Source organism: Centroberyx gerrardi, chromosome 21, assembly GCF_048128805.1.
Source record: "Centroberyx gerrardi isolate f3 chromosome 21, fCenGer3.hap1.cur.20231027, whole genome shotgun sequence".
NCBI lineage: Eukaryota > Metazoa > Chordata > Actinopteri > Beryciformes > Berycidae > Centroberyx > Centroberyx gerrardi.
Window position 1 is genome coordinate 14,644,590 of NC_136017.1, and position 19,228 is coordinate 14,663,817.

Genomic DNA, 19,228 nt, shown 5'->3' on the forward strand with positions numbered 1-19,228 from the left:
GCGCACATCTTGATGGCTTAGAAATGGTTGTAGAAAGTCATCAAATTAGACAATCGTAATATGAAGGTATATATTTACATATTCATCTCCTTAAGTGCACATTTTTGCAGGTTGCATATTGTAGCACTTGAGGCAAGGTCTGAATTGAGCCCATGGTCACGGGAAAATGTTTTTATTTCTTATTTATTCTCCTTTTATGTAGCCTATACAGTATATGAGAAGCTTTGTTCCAAAATGAAGTCATCTGGAAATAAGGGCACCTACTCTTATAAACTGATTGAGAGCAAAAAATGACAGCAAATTTGCCACTTTTTATCATTATTGTTTGATAAAATTATCGTTACTTTTGTAGACTCTATATTTTACAGTGGTTGCCGAGGCTGGTCCTCAAGACCCCGATACTGCTGGTTTTAATTCTCTCTGGCTAATAGGAACTGATTTAGACCTGGGACACCAGGGGAATGCAATTAACCACCTTGTAGGATAGAAAACCACTCTGGATCCTGAGTACCAGGATTGAGAACCACTGATTCATAGTCTATATTTTAGAGATTGTATGTCTTCAGGTAATGATTTTTATATGCAAAAGGGCTACCATGAAGGCTAAACCCTCAGACATAGATCTAAAGTGAATGGATGAAGACTCAAGTCCTTTTCTGAATGATGCGTCTTTATGTATCTACAAATAGAAATACTGGGGAATCTGTCTCACTCTTGCATCGTCATGTTTCTTGACTGTGGCCTTGTCTGGTAGGCTGTGATGTAATAGCTATGATACAATGGTTAAATGTGTCTCTCTTCCACAGGGAGTTGTTTTTTGACTGTTTACCCAAGTGCATGTCTTTATTTCCTTTTTCATTTCTCGAAGAAAATGATCCTTACGGATTGATTCTTGTCTTCCAGGTTCTCGGCATTTGCCAGCATCTCCCAGTAAGACTTTGCGATGAGAATGTCCGATACGGTTAACATAGAAACGATGAAGGTTTCTGAGGCTGCCGACACGGTGTCGTCTCCAAAAGACAACGCCACCAAGTCTGAGGTTTCTGAGCAGAGCCCAACCGACAGAGATGAACTCAGCGACAATAAGAAGGACATTGAGGTAAAGACTGCATAGCATAGACTTTTATTACAACCTTGTTTTCAGGGTTGGGGGTCAGTCAGCTTTCAGTTCAATCAATTCAGAATATCAATCAAAATGGCACTTCACTTAGTAATGATAGAACGTTGCTTCTAAATTATTTTGACATTAACTATAAGAACCACTGTGAAACGGATAGTCCTGGTCCTCAGTTCTGATTGGCTGAGTCATGTTGGAAGCCATTGTAAAATACCCAACATACACCTTTGAATGCATTCCAATAATATAACTGTTAGCCGGAAGTCTCCATTCTCCAATACTAGAACCATACTGCTCGGCAGAAGGATATCATAAAATTATTAGTATTATCATTTGTTAAAATACTTTTTTATTGAACATATAATAACATATAGTATGGGTAGCATGATTGAACACCTTTGTTCGTCCTGGTTCATTCCGCAACAGAAGAAGGAAAAACGGTTTCAGTTTCCTTTGAACTGTTCCTCAACCCTGCTCATAATCAGTGAGACCCAGGGTGAGCTGAGGTCGCTTGATGTCTCCCCAACATTTTGCATTTTTTTTCCATGCAAGGCAGTTCAGGAACAGTCAGCGTCAAACATCAGGTGCCCTGGGGATCGGCTGTCACCCCCGGCATTCAAGATGCTTCCCCACTGCTTCGGCAGGCAAAATTATTCCTGAAAAGTATAATCCGTACAGACTGAAATAATATTGTGTGGATCTACTTTTCGCTGTTTGTCCAAGTGTTAGTAGTATGGTTTTTACCATGGCACAGTTGCCAGAACGACAGTTAAATTCATGTCAGTCAGTGAGTGTGGTAAAGATCATTTTGCATCACAGACAGGTAGCGGAACATTACTATATTCTCCATAGAGGAGATTAAAGCAGCTGATCCACTGAGGATTCAGAGAGCTGAGATCACTTTCAAATACACTGCTAATTAATTAGGCCTAAGTCAATATGTCACCACTCCAAATGCGCCATCGGACTGTGCAGAATCGTTAAACTAGGCTTTTAAGTAAGAAGAAGAAAGTGGTGCTGACTGGTATGTGCTGACTGAGGTATTGTGCACTAAAAAAGCGAAAATGGTCTACCTGTGTGAAATGTCACTTCAAGTGCGGTCAAGGAAAAGAAAATTGAGGAAAGGAAAAGGATTGTCCCTTTGGCCGCAGCCTAAAAATAGGATTCAGGCCAATCTGGCCTTGTGGATGGAGCCAGGGAGAGAGAGAGGGAGAGAGGGAGAGGGAGTCAGGCAGGCAGATAATCTGGAGCTCAAATCCTGGCTTATCTACCAACTTCCTGTGTCTATGTTACCCTGAGGAACAGAATGAGACCAGCATGGGGGAGCTGCAGCAGAGACAGGAGAGGACACGGGAAGAAGAGGGAGGGAGGGAGAGACGAGTTCAGAGCAGGAGAGACATAAGATGGAGGGATCAAGGAGAGGAGAGACGGAAGCAGAAAGAACAAGAGGGACGAAGGTATAGAGCAGTGAAGGAAAGAGAGCGGGAGGTAGGGCAGAGGTAAGGGGGGGGGGGAGGGGGGAGAGAGAGAAGCAAAAGAGGGAAGGGGGAGAATGATTTCCAGTCTCTACTTGCTCTCTAAAAGATCCCTTCTAATGCTGGTTCATGCTTCATGTGGAAACTGGGTGCTTTGGCAATGTTTGGGTCCCATACCACCTGAAATTTGAAAGAACGTTCAGTTACGCCAACGCGCTTCCGTCCAGGATTGACCAATCAAAGAAGAACTGGAACCACTGGACAATTCTGGCGTTTTCTTGTTTTTTTTCTTGTTCAGAGCTGAATTTCCCTACAGCGCCACTACCATGCTGGACTTTCCAGGCACCTGATCGGCATGAAAAGCGTGAATAATGTCAAGGTACGCCGACGACACCGCTGTGTTCATTCCAACACAAACCAAACCTAACCCTACTTTATTGGGGGTTTTGGTGAAAAATGTTCTTGACTTCTTCTCAATTTCAACTCCAGCAAATGCCTCTTCGCCTCACTTGACGCCGCCTAAAGCAAAGTTGCGCCCGCGTTGTTCAGTTTACCTCCATCCATCAACTGTGCGCGCATTCGTAGGGTATCTTTCCCCTTCGCTCTTATTCTATGTCTTCTCCCAGCACTCGCACTCTCACCCTCGCGTAATTATTCTATGGTCGCAGGAATGCCAAGATATGCTGACGGTGCTAAAGCCCCTGACCTTTTCCGCTCCTTATTTTTGGCCGCTTGTAATTTTTTCGGCGGTACAGGAATTGAAGCTTATTCTGCTGTCGTTCTGGATAAGGGCACCAGTTAAATGGCTGAAATGTAAATTGTAGGAGAGATGGAAGGGGACGGGGGAGGGAGGAAAGCGTTGCGACAGAGGATGGGGAGGTGGAGTGGAATGGAGGGGAGGGGTGGGGGGGGGAAAGACTGGGTGACTTTGCCACCATCTGCCTCCAGCTCTCCGGCTCCGTCCTCTGCGGCAGGACAGGTGGCTGGTGGCCGCACCGCTTCTGCTGACTTCAGCCCTTTTCCCTTTTTTTTTTTTTTCTTTTTTTTTCTCCCCCCCTCTTTCCCATTCCTTTATCTCCTGCCGGCATTGTTCATTCCCCACCGGGGCCCTGCGCCGCTCAATTAGCTGGTCTAGTGGTGCGCTCGCGGTCCCCCCCCCCCCCCCCCCCACCCACTCCTCCTCCACATCCATATTACCTGATGCAGGGAGGGGAGGGGAGGGGAGGGGAGGGGAGGGGAGGGGTGGGGCGGGTCGCGGGCGCCGGAGATGGGCGAGCAGCAGTCCCGTTTCAATTTTTTATTGGTGTTCTCTGGCCCCTCTGGCTCAATGAGGGAGCGGGGGGGTTGTCCTTTGATTTTTAGAGGACAGGTGGGAAGGACGGAGGTGTGTGTGTGTGTGCATGCATGTTGGGATTAGGAAGCAGAGGACTGGGCTCTGTTACAGTTTGGACTGAAATGGCTCCCCCCCCCCTCCTCCCAATCCTTCCCCCTCCTCCTCTCACTCCTCTATGCGTGCTACTGAGAGACCTTCTGTTTATATGCACACACACACACACACAAACACAGCCACTAGTGCGTGAAGCGCAGAGGCACCGAGCTGTCTCGCACACTGTCGGGGCGGCCAGTTTCCCCTCTGCTTTTGCGCGTCCCACCTCAGCGCCTGGGTCTGATTCACATGACAGCTAAATGGAGCTGGGAGCCGCGCATAAAACTGACCCGAATCCCTGTCAGCCCCAACGTCTGGCTTTTGTTTTCTGAAGTGTGTGTGTGTGTGTGTGTGTGTGTGTGTGTGTGTGTGTGTGTGTGTGTGTGTGTGTGTGTGTGTGTGTGTGTGTGTGTGTGTCTCTCTCTCTCTGTCTGTGAGAGGACAGGGTGCCACAGTGCAACCGCGTAGGTAGCATATGCTCCGGAAAAAAAAAAACAGAATTCGTGTTCCCAGAAAACAGAGTGTGTTCAGCTTGAGATTTGAGGTAGAGAAGGGAATTAATCAAAATCAATTATTTTCACAATTCACGCTGCTAAATTTCTGTTCTGTGCTGCTGAATTTTTCAGCGTAGGAGCACAGTTCACAGGGATTTCGTCTATTGAGCAAAGAACGAGGGCATTATGGGTTGTTATGTGCATTTCTTTGCCGTTTTTAGTATGAATTGTTCTGAATTGCCCAAGCTCTAGGGCAGGCATGTACGAAATATAGGCCAGTCATATTTAATTCAACCTTCTCCAGACTTTTAAAGTAACAATCCTCTTTTTCTTTTCTTTTTTTTCCCACCCCGTCTTCTGTGGTTTGTTTGATTTTTCGACACACCCTTTCCTGCACCCCTCCCCAACCTGTGGACAGCCTGTGAAGCACTCTAAGGTATTGTACGCTTGACATGCATGTTGTGCAGGGATGTTACAATCTGTTTGATGTGTATTTGGATTGAGTTGGAGCTTGTGTTTTAGTTTGCGGTTAAGAAATCGGTCCGCCCTAAGCATGCTGTCTCACTATATTGCTGCAGACAATGCTTCAGTTTACATATATAGGGAAAAACAACTTAATTACCACACTTGTGAATATATATTAACGTGAAATATTGCCATTATGTAAATGATCTTAGAGGCCTGGTGTGAATAGATATATAGTTTGAAATGGACATGTTGATGTTCAGTAGGGAAAACATGACAAGCCCTAGGCCTATGTGATAGAAGCCTAGTCCATTTGTTATTTAAAATGGTCCACAGTCACCTTAGAATTGAAAGGCTTGGTCACTCTGGATAAGACTGTCGGCTAAAATGTGAATCATGTCAATTGTATGATTTGCTTGCGAGATGTGATTGCGCTTGCTGGCTGTTTTGCTTTACTTTGGCTTTCTTTCGGGGCTTGTCGCCGTGTGTGATGATGTGGATGAAGCTGGTAGGAATGTGTAGTTGTGTAGTTTTAACTGTGCCCACCTCCCTGCCCCCCCTCCCCCCAGTCCAATGCCAAGCTAAAGCTTGTGCGGAGCCTGGCAGTGTGTGAAGAGTCCCTTCCTCCCACTATTCCTGAGCCGCCAGCAGCACCTCAGGTAAAACCCTCCTCATAGATACACACAAACTAGCTTATGTCACGGTACGATTCGATACGCAATATGGGGTTCACGATTCATAATATCGATGGAGAGCTTGTGAAATTGTGATGGTCAAGCCGTCTCATTTGTGATTACTACAGCAAAATAAAATGTAGCTAATATCGCGATTCATTTTTCTGACCCACGATACTGTCACATTTTTGTATTGTGATACATTGATTTTCGATATATCATCCCATCCCTAATAGTTTGGATGGGCTATGAGCGAAGTGCCTAATATGTGTCCTGTAAGTGTGTTTTTCCACTCAGCCCTTCCTCTCCATGTGTATGTATAGTCCCCTATTGTCATCTCACCAGGCCCCATCTGACCAAGGTGGTGCTCTGACACCACAGCCTGATTCACTGGGCTACAGGCCAAAGTCCACAGCAGCGGCGCACTGACCTGCGATCGGTTCTTCATCCCAGTCGAGCCGGGCAGACCTCTGATCCCGGATCAGCGGCCTTGCTCTGACAGGCTTGATTAAATACCTGGCTGCGGCGGGCTGATGAAAGCATCACATCATCAAAAGAGAAAGTATAGCGCTCCTACAGCAAGCAGCTCTTAGTTAGCTAAATCAACTCTTCCTTTACACTCTGTCTTCAGGCAAAGCCCCCCTGTGATGAAACTTTTTCTATTACATGCCACTCTGCACCGCTCCTGGCTCACGTGCAAACACACACACACACACACACACACACACACGCAGGTATGTCTGTTCCAGGCCTTTCAGCCAGTCAGCACCGAGCCCATAACCAGAGGGCGGTGTTATTCCCACAACAGTCTCGCATCGTCTGCACTCACACGACGTCTTGTATTACCGCCATCAATCATGTCGGGGAAATTACAATTTCCGCACGTCAGCTACAGAGAGCCGTGGAGCGCTCTAATTGAATACTCCTGATATTTCCCTGGCTACTGTTATTGGGCCCGGAGTCGAGACTTCTCTGTGCGGAGCTCTGCGGCGAACTAGCCTAGAGGGGCGAGGTAAAGCGATAAACAAAGAAACAAGAAAAAAAACACATTAGCGGAATACACATTGAGCGCCAAGCCTATAGATTCCCATCCAAACCGCATGCTTTTACATTATCGGCGAAATCTAAACATCCGTTTTGCTAGCCTGTCCTGATGTGTAATGGTAAGAATCAAGAATTTTGTTATGCTAACAGACGGAGAGAGACTGGTAGTGTCACCAGCTGTAACCCATAAGCACGCAGACGGACCATATGCGTCTATCAGCGATTCTTCTCAAAGCAGAGCGGGCTGTCCACCCCTTCCCAGCACCCAGCGAAAACATCTCTCCTTTATACTGCGTGCGTAGCTGTCACTTTCCCTGTTGTTAAGGGCCTCCGAATACAGGCTGCAGTCCTTGTCTTAGACTGACAGCGCGTTAATTAAATATTCGAGAGACCATCATTTTCTTCATAATTTCTCCTTCTTCTCGAGGTAAATGAATGTCAGGAAACAAATGAGGTGGCAGCTCGCAACAGCTGCACATCAGCCATGTGATGCGGAGGGTGGCATTAAGTAGAAAACATCGGCGCTTCTTGCCAGCAAATCCTCTGCTTTGGCACACACACACACACACACACACACAAAACTCACTGTCACTTATACAACAGCTCTGCAACACACACACAAACTTACACTCATTTTTGCTTTCACTCAATCCCACTCAGTCAAATTAGTCAGTCACGTTTCGCATTTACATTTTAGGCATTCAGCGGGCGCTTTTTATTCGGAGCGTTTTAAAATGAGGGCGAAGTGAAGGGTGCAGTATCTTGCTACCTGTGACCTTTTGGTTATGGGATGGTCTTCAGCCACTGGGTCACCCTGCCACTCTGACTCCCTCGTCTCTCACTCATTCACCCACTTTTTCAGACTCACACACACACACACACACAGATACACACACAGACTCTCTGATGTTAGCTTTCCAGAGTTGTGTTTAATCCACTTATGCTGCTCTGGCAACGCCTCGTCTCTATTCAGCTCTCCTTTCAGCCTTTGTAGACTGCCTGAAAAGCAAATCAGATACTGCTCCGAGATGTGTGCGTGTGTGTGTGTGTGAGTGTGTGTGAAGCTCAGACAGACTAAGGCAAGAAGAGCACGACTGGGGTAGACCAAGGCCATTTTTAATAGATCTCCCAAAAAAACGCCAGACCCGTCTTCCAGCCAGACTGCAGCACGGTCGATTTTTAAAGAATCTTTGCAGTCGGAGGGGGGGGATTAGAAGTAACTCCTCGTTCTGTTTAATTTTAAGGAACGAAATGTGCTGCGTTGTTTAATTTTGGGCTCAAATTCATGTATTATTCAGGTGCTTAATAAAAACAAGCTAATCTGGCAGATTAATTGCCATAGCAATTTGGAATTCACGGACGCGGGCGCATTATTATTGGCAAGGCTCGTCGGAGATGAAACGTTTTTCAATGATAAATCAGGAGCGTTTTATTAAGAGTCTCTTACAGTGGCCTTGTTTGCCCATGTTATTCTCTAATTAACCTAGAACCTCAGGCGAGATCATAGAGAATTAAATGCCTCATACTTAATGCCGCCTTTCGAAATTAATGCCTGATGCGTCTTTGTCATTCATAACAGACCTAGGTCACCCAGTGCGTACGAAGCCCTTTTTAAAACGCTGACACCGAGCTCGATTGAACTTGCGTGCGGTAACCAGTGGAAGCGGCCCGTACCTCCTGATTCTCAATCCTTGTCATTTTTTCCCCTCCGCACAGGATGGATTCCCTCTCCAGCCCTTCGAAAAGGAGGAGCGATCCGCGCAGGACCAAGGTGAGAAGGAGGACGGCGGCGGCGACAAGGCGGACAAGCCGGAGAAAACGCCGAGAAAAATGCTGTCTAGAGGTGAGCGCGCCGGGAGTTCTCGCCCGCCTTTTGAAATGTGATTAATTCGTCTCAGCCTCCGAGTTTCAACACCTGTACCGGTTCTTTTTGTTTTCTCCCGTGGGATTTTGTGATTTGTACTTGAACGCCTTTGCCCGCTTTCTTTATTTTTTCCTCAATGTCTGTGTAAAGTGGATCGTGACAGCCCAGCATAAAATGTACTCTGAGAATCATTTTTATTTGAATTTGATCCGATTTTTTGAGGGATGTAGAGGCACTTGCCTTTATGAAGAGCTGGAGAGAGTAACATTAATCGAACAGATTTGTCATCGCAGTCGCAGCGGCTGAACTGAAATGTATCCAGTAGCGCCCCAGCTTTCTTTAGAAGATAAACAATACGACTTCTATCTCTCTCTCGGTTAGATTCCAGCCAAGACTACACAGACTCAACTGGCATAGATCTCCATGAGTTCCTGGTCAACACGTTGAAGAGCAACCCCAGGTATGTTCTGTATACAAGCCTATGATGATACATGATCACTCACCATTAATGATCTTCTTCCTCATGGCCTGAAAGATAAACACATCATAAATCAGTAACCCTGCTCTGAAATGCTTGATAAGTACCAGGCCAACATTGGCAGAAAAAAACCTTTATATCATTTCTTGTACTTGCCTTTTAGGGATCGAATCATGCTGCTGAAGTTGGAACAGGACATCCTGGACTTCATCAGCAATAACGAGTAAGAGATTTAGCACATCAAAATATTCATTAATATGTTAATGCGCATGATATGACCAGTGGTGTCCAGTCCCGTGCCATGGAAGAGTCTGCAGGTTTTTATTCCAGCCAAACACTACAGCAGCTGATTTCACTGATCAGTTCCTCCTTCTCTAGTTGAAACCAGCAGCCATAGTGTTTGTTTGGAGAGAAAACCTGCAGACTCTTGCATCAAACATCAAGTCGATCCTTGCATCCTTGCGGAGAACGTTCTTCTTGGAGAGGCACCTGAGCATGTGAGCGCAGAGAAGCTTCTACAGTTAAAGATGTCAAGCGATCAATTAAGCACAGCTGTTCGTTTTCCCAGCTGTTTCAACCATGTCTGTGCTGTAGAGACTATGGCCGATTATCAAATTCAAGAACGCCAAGTCGATACTTGTGTCCTTGTGGAGAACGATCTTCCCGAGTCGTCTTGGGGAGAACGATCTTCTCATGAAAGTACACACAGAGAAGCTTCCTTACAGTTTGAGATGGACTGTGAGCTTCACATTGTGCACGTGATTAATTAAGACACACAGCTGTTAATTTTCCCAGCTGTTAACCAGCTCTGTACTGTAGACTGCAGCACTGCTCGCCGTTGTCGCAATGAATCTTGGGGCTTTCAATTCGTTCTCGTCCGTCAAGTCTCCATCCGATGCATCCTCGATATTTTGAGGTTGGCAGGAAGGTAACTTCCGGGTTTTCTATCCATCCTCCGTCCTGTCGTTCTTTTGTTTTGGAATCATGCTTCGGCAGTTAGATATTATTGCGTATTGGTAATCAGCCAACAGCCCTGTTTGATGCGTCGTTCTCGCAATGAATCTTGGGACCTCCCATATGCCCTCATCGACGAAGTCACCATCCGATGCTCCTCGGGTAGCAAGTAAACCTCTGGGATCTTAAGCTGTCCTCCGTCCTAGTCTTCTTCTAGAGCCTTTAATGCATTCGCGTGAAGCTGTCCCATCATATGGGACTGACAGCTTTAAGTCTTCACCCGGTCTCCCAGATCCTCATCACCCAAACCGTGTCTCCCTCCAGCAGCCAGAAGAGGAAGTTCCCGCCCATGACGTCCTACCACAGGATGCTGCTACACCGGGTGGCGGCCTACTTCGGCATGGACCACAACGTGGACCCTAGTGGGAAGTCAGTGGTCATCAATAAAACCACCAACACCAGAATGTGAGCTTCTCTTTGGTCCGTTCATGGTTTCTGACTCACCTAAAGTCAGTTTAGCCACATTTTTAGGCTGAAATAAATCTTTAAGGTGTGAATTCGTAGTATAATTCATAGTAGGTATTATCAAACTGATGGAAGGTGTATGAAGTTAGGATCTTTTCATGAAAAAAAAGCACAAATGAATGATTTCCTGAAAATATAATTGATTTGTGTTTATATTGGTGGTGTTTTGCCTTATGATGATAACCGACTGGAGGTCCTAGTTTACCTGGCTTTTTGTTAACTACTACATCACTGATTATACCTTTACTAAACCTATACTATACCTCTATACTTGGCTACTTGTCTGGTTAAATGGTGAAAGTGGATAGTGAATTTTGGAAACTGTCAGAACATCGTGATCAGTGGACGAATATGTTGGGTTTCCTGCCTCGGTTGTTGGTTAGCATATGTTGCTGTCAGCATCTGCCTCAAATTAAGCCGCCACTAAAAACTCTTGTAAATTCCCCGCCGACAGACCCGATCAGAAATTCTCCGAGCACATCAAGGATGACAGGGCCGACGATTTCCAGAAACGCTACATTCTCAAACGAGACAACTCCAGCTTTGATCGCGAAGACGGCACGGTAGGTGTTTTTCTTTTTTTTTTTTCCTTCGCAAGCTGTCACTTTCATTTCTGACATGTTGGTAAGAGTGGGACAATCTGGCGTCCCTGACATAGCTGCTAAAGACGTGTGTGTGTGTGTGCATGTGTGCGTGCGTGTGTGTTTGTGTGTGTGCACGTCTGTCCTTGGCAGATTCGGATGCGTCTGAAAGCTGACAAGAGGAGCAAATCAATGGAGGAGAGGGAGGAGGAGTACCAGCGAGCCAGAGACAGGATATTTGCGCATGATGTGAGAGCTGTTTGTGTATGGAGGGGTGTGGGGGTGTGTGTGTGTGGGGAGGGGGGGGGGGGGGGGGTTATGTTGCACAAATCTTTGTGTCATTCTTATTCATGTGCAAATTCAGTCGATTTTTGTTGCTACCAATTACCAGCGCTGCCTTTTTGAATGTCAATGGAGTTTTGTTATGATTTTGATCCTCCTCATTGTGGAAAAGTCACATTTGTTATGATTTTGATTGATTTATTGATCGATTGTTACTTTATAAAGCCCTAAGAGCGAAATTCATAATGACACCAATAGCACATTTATATAATAGACACAAAATGTAGCCTGCAGCACAGCAGGCAGCCTGCATAAGACATGTTCCCAATGGCAATAGGGACAAACAACACTGTGAATAATCTATACCACTATAATTGACTGTAATTTTCTTTTTCACCCACAGGGAGATCATTTCATTCTAGATAGAAGGTGAGTGTTAAAATGACAGTGACATACTGTATTAACCATGAGTCTGCTGTATTTCTCATTGAGTAACAATTCCACTCCATAAAGATCCAATATATCCAATCAGAATAATACATTGCTACTTAATGCTCATTGGCCAAAGTACAAATGCTTCCATCCTTTAGAATGTAACTATTTTATGTGAAAGCTCCTAATAACTTCGATGATATTCAGTCGTTTTTAGAGTTTTTACTTTCAGGCCAGCAATTAGGTTTTTGTCAAAGTAGGTGTCACATTGTTTCAAATGGTGGATATCTCATTTTGTCAGCATTATTATTCTGTATTACCTCCTCTCTCCCCAGGGCTCAGGATGAAGAAGCATGCATGAGCACCCAACAGAGGCGGCAGATCTTCAGGTGGGTCCGCCCTGTCACAGCTCATTCAGCTCTCTCTGCGGCTGAACCGCCGCCACAGAACCCTTTGAGTCTCAGTCTGTCCTAAGAACATCAGCGCCGATCTGAGGATTTGTTTTGCTTTTCGAGAAAGCGTCGGTTAAATGGGATTTTCTGCCCAGCGTTCCTCATGTGGTAGAGCCAATTCGGACCAAATCTTGCAATCTGAACCTTAAAACTGTTTTTGAGACCTGAGCTTATATTGATCAAGCTTCTATACATGAACATACTGTATGTTTGGTAAGTAAAGATGCAGTCTTACTGATGCTAAATGTAGAAAATCTGACTGAAGTCTAAATGGAATATAGACTTGGGCCTATATGGATCAAATTTTAAAGAATACCATATAAACTTCATTATTATTCACTGAATATGGTCTTACACGGTGTATACCTGTCGTTTATAAAATGTCTTGAATTACCTAAATAAATGTCTTAAATGCAGACAAATATAGCATTTAGGTCATAAATACTATGTCAGAGGTATTAAAATAGTGTTTTCTTAGATTGCTACCCCTCCCGTGAAACGTGAAGGGTTTCATTCCAAAATATTATCTATCCATTTTCAAAAAATGCTGCTACCTGAACATTTATCAGTCAATATTTCAAAACCAGATGATTCTGTCCTCAAAAACAAAAAACTGTCATGACATCTTAAGATATCATCCCAGTCACAATCAACCATATTTTAGTTTGTTTTCATATCTTTTCATATTCAATTTTGTGGTAAAAATGGTTGTAAATCTATTTTAACTTGCTTCTAAGTTTAACATATTTAACCTGCAGACACAGTGATCTTAGTGATGTAAACCTTTCTGAAACTCTGTATATATGATCTTACAGAAGTCTCATTTTTAAGAATTAGGTGATGTCAGCTCGACTAAGACATTTAAAAACGATAGGATGTTTGCAGTCTTAGAGAGCCAGACTGCTGACACGGCCTGAGACTGAAGTCTAACCGGAGCCTCCCTCTCCCTTGCAGGCTGCGCTCCGGCCGCTCGGGCGCCAGCCGGCAGAGCAGCTCGGAGACGGAGGCGCCGGCGCGGCACGGCGAGCCGCGGCCGTGGAGCAGCACCGACAGCTCGGACAGCTCCCACCGGCTCGCCCCGCGGCCCGCCATCACCAAGGCCAGCAGCTTCAGCGGCATCTCCCCCGGCCTGGTGCGCGGGGACAGCACCGCCAGCAGCAAGAGCACCGGCAGGCTCTCCAAAACAGGCAAGGGGCTGAGGAAGACGGAGGACAGCTGTACAGTATAGGCAATTTTTAGATACTAATGTGCGTAGATGCTAGAGATACTGATGTCCTTAGGATTTCCTCAGCTTGTGTAAAATGAAAGATTTTCTGTGACGGCCAGGGATTCTCCACAGTCCAAAAAGTACCTTACTTCGGCAGTCTGGAACACATTTCCCTCTAAGAAAAAAAACTGCAGCCGTTGCACTTTGAAAATGTAGTAGTCAATATTGCGCTATCTATATATATATTTTTTAATGAATTGTTTTGCCCTAGGAGAGACCGTGTCAGACCCGGATCTCGTTTTATCACATTCAGCTGTTTCTCCGAGAGTGATGGATCTCGTCCGAGCGGGAGCCAATTATCCCTAAATCGGCGCATAAACGGCCCAACGTAGTCGGAGGGGTTTCTTCCCTCGTCTGAAACGCCGACCCGTTCTCTCACGTGTCGCCGGAAACCCTTTCGAGCATTAGTCACAACACGAAAAGCAAAAAAGTCACTAATTAGATGGCACACGGGGCCGAGCGGGGAACAGATGCAGCCTCGTTCAACATCGCCGAGCTTCAGGCGGATTCCTCGGGCTTTTTCGGGCACCTGAGGTCTCGTCGGGGGAAGTGTTTGTTGTCCTGCCATGGTCAGTGAAGTCCGCGGGCCGCCCCGTAGCCCGGGCAGCTGTCAAAACCGGTTACACAGAGGCGACGCGCCCGGTGACAATGATGGAATAGCCTCTTGAAAACTGTAGTAGCAGCAGAGAACGCCGGCGAGGAGCTGTTGCATAATGTATAACTGCGGGCGCTGGAAGTGCCGGGCGCGTCACCGAGACGGAGCTAATGCGGCTGCTTACTCCACAATATGATCCATTTGTTCCCTCACTGGCTGTGATCAGCTGAGATGTGTCTCTCTCTCTTTATCTCTGTCTGTCTGTCTGTCTCTGCTCTCCGTTATTTCTTTCCCCCCCTCTCTCTCACCTCCGCCGCTGCTTTTTTGTCTGGCGTTTTTCTATTTTTGCCATCCCCATTTTTCACGGGGAGGTAGCTGCGGCAGCAAGCTCTTTTTTCTCTCTCTCTTAAGTTGTTTACGAGGCGGCTGGCTGCCTTCACTTTGTGTTTGGGAGTGTAAGTGGAGGAGACATCTTGCGTGTCGCTGCCGTGTTTCCCCCCGTGTTTGTCCTTCTCCTCAGCTCTCAGATAACCTTTTCCATGCAACAGGCTGCACAGCATCTCTGCCTAAAAGGAGCACTTGCCTCATAGTTCTGCGACGGAGGCTAAATTCTTCTAATTTGTTTAGGCTTGTTTTTGATCATATGAAACAGAAGTCAAAGTCTTTCTCCCCCCTAATTCTGCCCAATACTGAATCTCCGTTAGCAACCCTTCATCACAAAATAACTCCTGGAATGCACTGAACATCACAGATTGATGTCTAATATCTAACATTGTAAGATTATCCGATTTTTCCTTTAACTCCTTCTTCCCATCGCTCTCTCCTCCCTCAGGTTCAGAGTCATGCAGCAGCGTCGGCTCCTCCTCCAGCTCGCTGTCCCGCGCCCCGCTGCCTCTCCCGGTTTCGGCCCCGCCCCGGCCCAGCGTCCCCGGCACACCCGTGCCCCACCCCGCTGCCGACATCAGAGGCCCCGGGCACCCCGAGGTGGCCAAGAGTGCCCCGGCCCAGCCGCTGCCGCCCGCTACCGCCGCGGCCAACTTTTACGTGTTGCCGTTTGAAGCCTCAGGGATACCGCCCGGCAGCGTTCTGGTCAACCCACACACAGGTAGGTATCATGCTGCCTTCGTGTCCTGTCGGAAATATCGGAATTACAAGTTGAGCGCACGTATACAACCCAACAAAGTGGTTAAATATGACTAGGAAAAGTGATTTACTTTACTTTTTCTTTTTCTTTATTTACTTTAGCTTACTAATTGTCACTCAGTGTAAATAATTGCTCTTGTTAATGTTTCTATTTTTAAAAAAAAACTAATTTTAATACATTTAAAAATTAATACATGATGTGTATTTTCTTCAGGCAGCTCTGTGCTGCTTCATTTCTAAAATAAAACATCAACCACCATTTTCTCATTATTTCTGACCAAAATAATTTTATTTGAGCAAGTTAACAAGGAGCACCTGAAGGCAGCATTAGATGTTTCCAAGATGGCAAAGGGCCGGATACTTGAGGGCGCTAGATTTTGACCCAAGCTAAGTCTGCTAGGATTGCATGATGTCAAAATAAATTCTCTTAGGTCTCCTGGTAATTTCTAATGAATATTAATGACTTGGGGCAGAAGTCAGAGCAAGTCAGTCAGACCAAAACGCTCATGCTGATCAAAATGCTTTGAGCAGATACATTCCTGTTGACTGTCTTCTCATGTGCCCTCTTTGGGTGTGTCCCTCCCTGTATCTATGTTGGCCTCGGATTCCCAACAAGCTCTTCATTCGTCAACCCCTAAGTGTTTTCTGGTTTGTCTTGATAAAACACTGATGTTTCGTATGTATCGCACTAAATTCTTGCTCTTCTCTGACAGGCAAGCCTTTCATCAACCCTGACGGCAGCGCTGTCATTTACCACCCCGCCTCCATCGTCCCCACCGCTGCCAGGAGCCTCCAGCAGGGGAAGAGCCAACAGCAGCCAATCCACGCCGCCGCCCAGCAGCAACCAACCAATCACCTCCACTCCCAGGTCAGTGGGCGGGACCGCACGTTTCAGTCGCGACTCTGGATTTAGCAACTTTGTGACGAGTTTAGCGGAACTCCATTTTCTCCCACTCTTCTCACGGTCTCATCTCCTGTCCCTCTGTCCATCTCTTGTGTTCCTTCCCTCCTCAGCCGATCTGTCCTCCTTTCCAGCCGCCCTCCGAGCCTGTCCACTACCCGGCGGTCTCTTATCCTCCTCCTCTTCCTCCTCCTCCTCTTCCTCCCTCTCAGTTCCTGCCCGTCTGTCCTAACCAACAGTACACTGTGGTACAGAAGCTCTCTTATTATTCCTCCCCCTCCCGTCTCCCCTGTCGGACCTGGCTCATTACGAGTTTATTCATGCACTTTTCTGGGAGTAGCTGAACTCTTCTGACACCGCAATGCCAATTTGGACCCTTCACAAAGCGCTGAAGTGCATTAAAGTCCAGCAATCCTGCCCCTGTGTCTCGCTGGCCAGACCAAAGAAAATGCTAAAGAGCAATGAAATGCTTTGAGCTCTGTTTTGATCCAGGTCTTGATACTACATCTGCTTGCTACTGAGCGCCTTGATAAATCATGTCCTGTGGTCCCTTTTTAAGTGGCAGGAGTCATACAGCCTAACTGATCAGTTATAAGCATGATGAGGAAATTTACCTCCGCACAATTGCTGGGACGTCCTTGTTCACATGTGCAAATCCCACTATTTAGTCACCGGCAAATCTGACCACATGCACATTGTGAAACTATTTGGATTTTATAATTTAGTCTTATAATTTAGTCTGTGGATAAAAAAGTGTATTTCTTTCCCTGCCTGCACATTATTGGGGCTTTGGCTTAGAAAGGTCTTAGCTGATGCTGCATAAAATTAAACAACATTATCTCAACTTCCAAAACTTCAGCACAATCCATATTATTCTCTCAATTAACCAGCTAGTTGCCTAGTTTCTGTCGTTTTTTTTATAGGTGGAAAGGTGCATCCAAATCCAGCTGGGGGCATTACCCACATATATAGATCACGCATTCAGTTAACCTCATTTTTGACCTGGTTTGAGTCAAAGACATGCCTCTGTGACTAATTATGCCTGTGGAAAGTTCCATTAATATTTAATCCATTGCCAGATGTTAGCGCTGAATAATCCATGACTAAAAACACTACTTTTTCCAACAGCTTGTCAAAGATGACCTAAACTGACATGCTTTGGTGATATAGATAGATCGCTCGGTTTAGATTCCCCTGTTCTCTGAAGGCTGGGGTCAGACGGCACTTGCAAATAACTCTCTGCATTTGTTTTAACCTATCTAGATTGATAGCGAAGTATTTGAAAGTCAATTTAGTGTACTTCTCTGTGATTTACCAATTACCTGCAACCATCGGAGTTGTGCTGATTTTTTTTAAACCCTATTGATCCGGTACTCCAAGCAGCTTAAAACAATCAACACTATCAACTATCTGCTAATACTATGTGACCCAGGTTCTTATTCTCAAAGCCCTTGCATTTGATGTTTATATGTATGGTATATGTCATGGCCATACTTGCTTTTTGTGTGTGCTTCTTGAGTCCTGGCCACACATTTAGCATTTAGTAGTTTTTATTGTCTTCGACTAGGGATGGGACGATATATCAACATTTAACAAAATATCAACATTATATCGCAATACAAAAGTGTCATAATACGTATTGTGGAGCAGAAAAATGATGGTGATATTTTATTCTGCTGTAGTAATCTCAAATGAGACGCTTGACCATCACAGTTTCACAAGCTCTCCATCCAAATTATATTATTTTCACTTTGTAATGACATTTTTAAATAGTTGTTTACATTCTAGTAAACGAATACCATTGCTAGAAAGATGTGTAGCTCAGAAATAAACATAATTCTGCAGTCAGACTTTGTTGTTATTAAACTTTTATTTATTACATGGTATCGTGGTTGTATTGAATCGTGAACCCCATATCGCTTATCGTATCATTGTGAGATAAGTATATTGTCCCATCCCTCTCTTCGACATATTCTGTGCAGAACAGTGTGTTAAGCCCCGTCTCTCCCCCAGCCTGACGCTCTGAGCGCCCAGTTCAGTCACATGACTCTGGCGCGGCAGCCGCCCGGCGACGGCGGAGCCTCCGCCCCGGACGCCCGCCACTGTCCGGCGGTCTACCACCACCACCACCACCACCCCTCCTCCTCCCCCGTGCTCCTGCAAGGCCCCCCTCCGCAGCAGGTCGCCGGCTACATGGTGGCAGGGCCGTCGGGAGGACACCCAGGGGTGCTTCAGGGGCAAGCCGTCCCGATACCGGCCCCCTCCTACCCCGGCGGCACCCCCGGCCCCGCCGCTTTCCCCGGGCACACGCTGAGCCAGCCGCTGCTCCAGCAGCACTCCTACATCCAGCAGCCGGTCCAGCAAGTAGGTCACCCAGCTCAGTCACTGACATGATCTGTTTAGCCTGGAAAATATTGACCATGATGAGGACAGGGACTCCCACAACACCTCAGCATAAAGATTAACTTCATCCCACTTAAGTCTGGTGGACTAGTGGAATATATTCTTAGAGGGAAATATAGATTTCAAACAGCTTCCTAAACAAGATATTTTGGTGCTTTGGCCTACAAAATTGTATTCCAATAGAGCAAACACTGAGGATTAGTATCTGTCTTTCCCATAGAAATTATTGAACAATTCCTGAATGCTGAAAAGGAAATCGTATGCAAAAAGCTGCGATCAAATGCATTATAATTCTTGCAATAGCAGTATTCAGCAAAAAACCAATTGTAGCATGATTTTTTAATATCAATATTTTGCAGCACTATAGTGTTGTGCAAGGATCCTTTTGAGCTGTGACCAGCTAAAATACTCGATACGTTTGCATATTTCTCCTGGGAGGCCAATAGTCAATCTTTCATAGCAAGGGAAGTGAAGCTTGCCAATAATTCAAAATGTATGACAGCCTTGTCATCACTGTTTATTTGAAACTTTTGCCTGACCAGCAAAGGCAACAGAATGGAAAAAGAATAACGTACGTATTGTTTTAAGTCTGAGGTTTTTTTTTCTTATTAGACCGCAAGTTTGAGTGCTATTTGCATACATAATTAAAGATAGCA

At 45.7% G+C, this 19,228-nt stretch overlaps 1 protein-coding gene across 1 annotated transcript in view; it reads left to right on the forward strand.

Annotated features, from left to right (window-relative positions):
* The first annotated feature begins 943 nt into the window (after window positions 1-943).
* LOC139918904 (R3H domain-containing protein 1-like) overlaps window positions 944-19,228 on the forward strand; it is a 31,746-nt gene continuing 13,461 nt past the window's right edge. Inside the window, exons 1-16 of the mRNA XM_071908438.2 lie at window positions 944-1,099; window positions 4,931-4,948; window positions 5,547-5,636; window positions 8,412-8,538; window positions 8,941-9,019; window positions 9,201-9,260; window positions 10,316-10,456; window positions 10,971-11,079; window positions 11,251-11,346; window positions 11,783-11,808; window positions 12,147-12,200; window positions 13,218-13,450; window positions 14,958-15,230; window positions 15,982-16,136; window positions 16,283-16,417; window positions 18,183-18,533. Of these exons, the coding sequence (XP_071764539.2) occupies window positions 944-1,099; window positions 4,931-4,948; window positions 5,547-5,636; window positions 8,412-8,538; window positions 8,941-9,019; window positions 9,201-9,260; window positions 10,316-10,456; window positions 10,971-11,079; window positions 11,251-11,346; window positions 11,783-11,808; window positions 12,147-12,200; window positions 13,218-13,450; window positions 14,958-15,230; window positions 15,982-16,136; window positions 16,283-16,417; window positions 18,183-18,533 (2,103 nt within the window). The remainder of the gene's footprint in view (window positions 1,100-4,930; window positions 4,949-5,546; window positions 5,637-8,411; window positions 8,539-8,940; window positions 9,020-9,200; window positions 9,261-10,315; window positions 10,457-10,970; window positions 11,080-11,250; window positions 11,347-11,782; window positions 11,809-12,146; window positions 12,201-13,217; window positions 13,451-14,957; window positions 15,231-15,981; window positions 16,137-16,282; window positions 16,418-18,182; window positions 18,534-19,228) is intronic.